Source organism: Physella acuta, unplaced genomic scaffold (assembly GCF_028476545.2).
Source record: "Physella acuta isolate Inbredline_101_S28 unplaced genomic scaffold, ASM2847654v3 ptg000007l, whole genome shotgun sequence".
Taxonomy (NCBI): domain Eukaryota; kingdom Metazoa; phylum Mollusca; class Gastropoda; family Physidae; genus Physella; species Physella acuta.
In genome coordinates, this window is record NW_026731527.1 from 1,351,311 (window position 1) to 1,357,500 (window position 6,190).

Genomic DNA, 6,190 nt, shown 5'->3' on the forward strand with positions numbered 1-6,190 from the left:
TTTAATATTGTAATTAAGACTTTTCTTGTACAGATGAAGAAATATTAAAGAAAAAAATAAATATAAATTTCATATCATATAAGTATCTAGTTTTAGGATTATTTCGTATACAGTTTTGTAAGATTCCTAAACCGTGTTCTCTAGTGTAAAGTATTTTCCTTAGTATACAACTTTGACATGTATTGAATTTCAATTTAATAAATATAAGTCGTAGATTCAACTCGTTCTGGAAATATAGGAAAGATCGTGTGTTCAACATCGAAAATGTGGATTGGTTTTGTGGATTATGAGTACCTTGGTGTCTGGGGTTGGATTGTTAGGCCATCGTTGGTTGATTACACAAAACGGAATACAGGTAAAGAACAGGGACATATTTAAAAACATTAGCAGTGAACAATGTAAATTTAAAACAAATAAATGATAGATAGTCCAGTTTTTTTTATTACATCTAATTCTGTAATGTGGCATCGTAATGATAAATTACGAAAAATTAAAACTCAGAGCTTGTTCATTAAACAACATGTGAAAATCAATGTCTAATTACTAATTAACATTGCTTTTTGAATAATTTTTAGCTAACCTTAGATTGTCGTTGTTATTTAGTTTCCACTATGTTTAGGCTTAGGATACAGATGGTTTTGGAGTTTAATTTTAGAAATAATTGCGTTATTAATATAATATCCATTTTTATGATTTTGAGGGTAAAAGACTACATGTAAGTATACTCTTGCCTTTTTTTAAATAAAACGTTGATGTACACAACCAGGTGAACCTACTTTTAACCACGGTGGGAGAGAATGAGCAGCCTTCACGACTTTTAGCTTGGACCAGAGCAAATGGAATGCCAAGACCTGCAGTACACTGTTGCCATTTGTCGCCGTAAAAAGCTGGGTATATAGACTATAGGGACTAGACTGGTATAATAGTGAAGTTCACAACGGTTTACCTGAAGGTTTCGCGTTCGGATCACTGAATCGAGTCTGTAGGACTTATGTGAGTTCGCTCAGCTCTTATGGGTACCTGACTCTCGTTAGAGAACGTGAGTTGAATGGGCAAAGTGCTCACTAAAATATCCTTCATAAGGGTAATTCTTTTTCCCAATGTGTCTTGGGCACAGTGGGAGATGGTGATAATGGTGCAGGTTACAAACATTTATTTTGCCAATATTTAGAATATGTATTAAAATCAAACATGATTTTTTTATGTTGATAAAAAATATATAATATATTAAAATGTTGATATAATTGTTTTAAATGTAGATTTAATAAATACACTAAATACATTGCACTAACTGGCTCCCTGTTTTGTTTCGTGTAGAATTCCTAAAGATAACACGACACACGTTTATTTTGCATTCAGCTCTATTCAGCCATCACATCAAATGCCTAGGCAGTTTACAAAATACACAGTTTATAACTTAACTAATATAATGTACTAGCTGCATACCCGTGCTCCGCCACGGTAAATCTTTTTTAAATGTACCAACTTGGGAACAGAACAAAACAAACAAAAACAGAAGACAAACATGAACAAAAAACAACCACAACACAACCACAAAACACACAAAAACAACACAGCCACAACACAACCTCAACATCTAAGAACTTTCACTGTGCAAGTGTTAGCTTAATCGGACTTTAAACAGTGGGTTAAATTAATATTCCGAGATTTGTGATGCCACAAACATACTTAGTAAACTTAACGAAAAGCATTTGCAAAATTAAATAGTAACCCCATTTTACTTGAGGGATAATTAACATCTGCGACAAACGTTAAAGACGAAAAACACTAAGCCTGAGACAATATTCAGCAAAATTAAATTCCAAAAAAAAAAAGGTGTTAACAAATTTCAACGCAATAAGCCAGCCGTATCCGAAATTTGAAAAAAAGAAGAGTTTTCGCAATCAAATTCCTGCTTTTAAAACGGAAACACATTAAAATCTTTTAAAATTAAGATCATTTGTATTATCTGCACTGTTGCGAAATTCAAACAATGTTAACGCAGTAATGAAGATTGGATTTTTTCAAGTTGAGAAAAAAAAAAACAAGTTATTTTAAAATTAATATGCTAGTGGATGCGGTGGTCTATGACACGCTGACTTATATGCACATGCAAATGCCATTAAGCTTAAACTTGCACTCATATTCACATTCGCTCTCACTCACACTAACGCTCATACTCACACTTTCATTTACTTTCTAACACACACACACACACACTAACATACATACTCGCAACCATACTTATGCTCATACTCGTGTTTGTGCTCACGTCCACGTCCACGCTCACACTCGTTAAAAATGATACTCACACACTCACACTCGCATTCACACTCAGACTCACTAAAATAATTCACACTCACACACTCACACTCTCACAACTTGAAATCCATACTTGAAACCTTAAAGGTTATGTTTTCTAAATGTTTTAACATAGAATAATATATTGTTAAAATAATGCCCATTTCATTTTCTTGTATACAGACGTGTGAATACAGCTGATGTTTCTTTATAAAACAATAACTTGTGTTCAGTGGCGTTAGTTTATTCAAAAGCAATTATTGCTGTCACGACACACCACACATCGACCACTACCTATGGCCTGACGACCCAATATGTAACACCTAAATATATACACAACAATACATACAAAACTAACATCCACTAACACGGAACCAGAAACTTCTGTTAAAACAACCTTTTTATACCTATTTGACAACTCGCAGTACAGACACTATGACAACCCATCTGTCAGTCACCCAAGCTTTGTCTTTTAAAACAAACTTGTATGCGTATTTGACAATCCTTCAGTAAAGACACAATGACATCCAATCTGTCATTCACCAAAGCTGTGTCTAATGACTGTGTTGCTATGGAGGGTCACACAAGTAAATCAACATCATGCTAATATAGTTTAGACAGAGCACTCTTAAATTCGAAAGTTTTAACAATTGTACATTTGTAATCCAAAAGATTCTATGACTGTTTAAAGATGTTATCATTTGATTTCTTTGATATAATTATCAACTCATTAGGATTTATGTGTATTCATCATGGCGAGCATATATTTTTATATAATAGGTACATATATTTAAAAACTGTCTTTAAAGAAACATTTCTTATAAATGCATGACTTACTTCACAAAATGTTATTCAAAAGAGAGCCGAATATTCTTCCCAGATTATCTTGCACATACAAGCCGGGAAACAAATATCAACAAGTCTACTTAAACATACTTATAGTGTATTCTGTAATTTTTGCATTGTACATTAATCATGATTCTTTAAGAACACACGCCTGCATATTTCTGACACGATTCTACAGTCTCAAGTGTATCACTGACTAAAAAAATAAAATAAAAGAGGACAATACGATCAGAATGCAAGTCTTTATTCAACTGTTTCCAATATGTAGACAAGTCGTCTAAGCAGTTTGTTCGACAAATGTCGAGTGTCCAGCAGTACATTGTTGCTTTCTGTGTAGACCTGTCTTCCCCAACTGTTTTCTGTGGTAAAACACAATTTTAATTTAAGATCAGTTTATTTTTCTCGAAACCTATAAAACATAAGCTTACAATTATAAAAGGCGTTACACTTGAAATAATATTTATCATTTAATCAATAGTGTTGGTAATGAACTTTTAAATATTAAAAACAAAATAAGTTAATATTATGACAGGTAAAACATGAACCAATAACACTCACATTTATCACATTTAAGATAGACAAATGTGTCCACCGGAATGTTCTTTATGTCAAAACTGGATCCAATCGGATAAGTAATAATACATAAAGGGTTTGGGTAGTAGTGATAGCCGATACAATTGTAATTTCCACGGCAATAGTAAAAACAATCCTGTAAGAGAAGTGCAAAAACATCCTCAATTGATGAAGAGTTAAATCAATAGTAAAGCTAAGATTATCATTCCCAACTAGAGAAGAGATAACTCAAGACAATACGTACATGGGTAAATAAAGAAGGAGAAAGACATTTGATTTTTTTTTTTATGTATGAAAAAGCTGAATATGTAGAGCTTTCTTAAACACACACAGACACATATATATATATATATATATATATATATATATATATATATATATATATATATATATATATATATATATATATATATATATATTATGACGAGTCTCCTCTGCCCGAATGTTTAACCCAAAATTGTACGAGTTAGCGAACATGAGCTTATCCGCCCGACCACTCCACCCCCCCCCCCCACATTAATATGTATGCTTTTATAAATTAAGTCTTAATTAGTAGGAGGTACCATGCGTAGAAAGGATAGATTAAGCTAAGGCTGCCTTCCTCAACATACAAATATATGGACCCCACCATAAAGTTACCATAATGCCTGTATTGATTTAGGGAACAGAGAGGTGTTTATCTTAAACTACCACGGAGAAAGTACAGGCATTCACCAACAGTTGTCAAAGAAGATTTCTATGTATTCTCTGGTCAGACACTATTATTGGGGTTGGCGTGGTCCTGTCGGTAAAGCTTATAGTTGCTTAAGGAAAAAGTACATTGTTTTCGGACGGGTACAGGAAAAGTTTGGTGAAGTAGGAGTCATTATGTAGGAGGATATCCCGTGCAGTATAATTAAGAACGAAGAAGACACCATCAATGAATTGAACGGCTGGACTAGAAAAAAAAACAAAAAAAAAAACAAATACAAGCAAGCGAAGTAAAGGATGTTCAAACATTACCTAACAAATTTTAAACTGAAACCCATAAGGCAAGCGTAGAAAATAAGTTTAAATTTAAGTATAATTGGATATTGGTTGTAAATAATTAAAAATATAACACCTCGAAATAGAAATGAAAATCAATTAATTCTAAATTCAAAATGAATCGACATGATTAGATATATATTTTCTCTTGTTACTTTACAGTTTTCTGATATAATTATTTATAAATGACGTTCTTAAACATCTAGATTAATTTGAAGGTGTATATGTCCAAAAACACATAAATTTACCTCGTGAGCCTTGTCAGTGAGGGGTATGTAAGAATCTACATCGCTATATAAAGTGCACTGTGCTACATAAAAAAAGTACATTTTTAAATGCATACAAAACAAATTATTTTTTGATACAGACAAAAGAAATAGTTTATCTGGTAATCTTTTAAATATTTCTTACGCAGGCTACAAATGTTCCGATTGTCTCTAAACACATTCAGCCAGAATACTCAAAATTGCATTTCTTTAACCACTTTAGATCAAACTCTAAAGTATCATGCGATTGTAAAAAAAAAGAATAAAAGCATACATATTACATTTAGACTACAACAGTAGGTCAAGTTTGCTTTTAAATTTAATCTGTTGTCCTTTTAAAAAAATGTATTAATACAATCGCTTTGAAATACAAATATCCAATAGCTTTGCTATTGCCTAGAACTTTTTAACTATTTAACTTATCAGTTTGAAAAAAATGTAGAATGTATAGATACATTTAAAAAAAAACTGATCTGAAATTCTTGCACTGATAATAACATACTAAGCATGTGCGGTAATTTACACGACAAAACACTTACAGTACTCATTGTAGCATGAGAGAAATGATCCTGCAACTACATTTTGACTGACATTTACAGCATTGCCAGCATAGAGCTTGGTTGTACACAGACCATCGGCAAACTTGAAAGAGTAGCAATGTTCTGCCCTACAAGCTGAGTAGCATTTCTGTGCCAAATAAATAGTTTAACTTTAAGTAAGTGTTCTATTTGGACATAGAAACAAACACAAACGTATATGCAGACGCATATACAGGCAAAGGTTCAGATACAGATACAGATACAGATACAGATACTGATACAGATACAGATACAGATACAGATACAGATACAGATACAGATACAGATACAGATACAGATACAGATACAGATACAGATACAGATACAGATACAGATACAGATACAGATACAGATACAGATACAGATACAGATACAGATACAGATACAGATACAGATACAGATACAGATACAGATACAGATACAGATACAGATACAGATACAGATACAGATACAGATACAGATACAGATACAGATACAGATACAGATACAGATACAGATACAGATACAGATACAGATACAGATACAGATACAGATACAGATACAGATACAGATACAGATACAGATACAGATACAGATACAGATACAGATACAGATACAGAT

General features: G+C 32.4%; 1 protein-coding gene across 1 annotated transcript in view; it reads right to left on the reverse strand.

The window, feature by feature from the left end:
- Positions 1–3,227: 3,227 nt before the first annotated feature.
- The window catches only part of LOC131948008 (fibrillin-1-like), a 13,151-nt gene continuing 10,188 nt past the window's right edge, over positions 3,228–6,190 (reverse strand). The window contains exons 8-11 of the mRNA XM_059309498.1: positions 5,552–5,699; positions 4,995–5,056; positions 3,706–3,856; positions 3,228–3,506 (exon numbers count right to left, since the gene is read on the reverse strand). Coding sequence (XP_059165481.1) covers positions 3,505–3,506; positions 3,706–3,856; positions 4,995–5,056; positions 5,552–5,699 — 363 coding nt within the window. The 3' untranslated portion in view covers positions 3,228–3,504. The remainder of the gene's footprint in view (positions 3,507–3,705; positions 3,857–4,994; positions 5,057–5,551; positions 5,700–6,190) is intronic.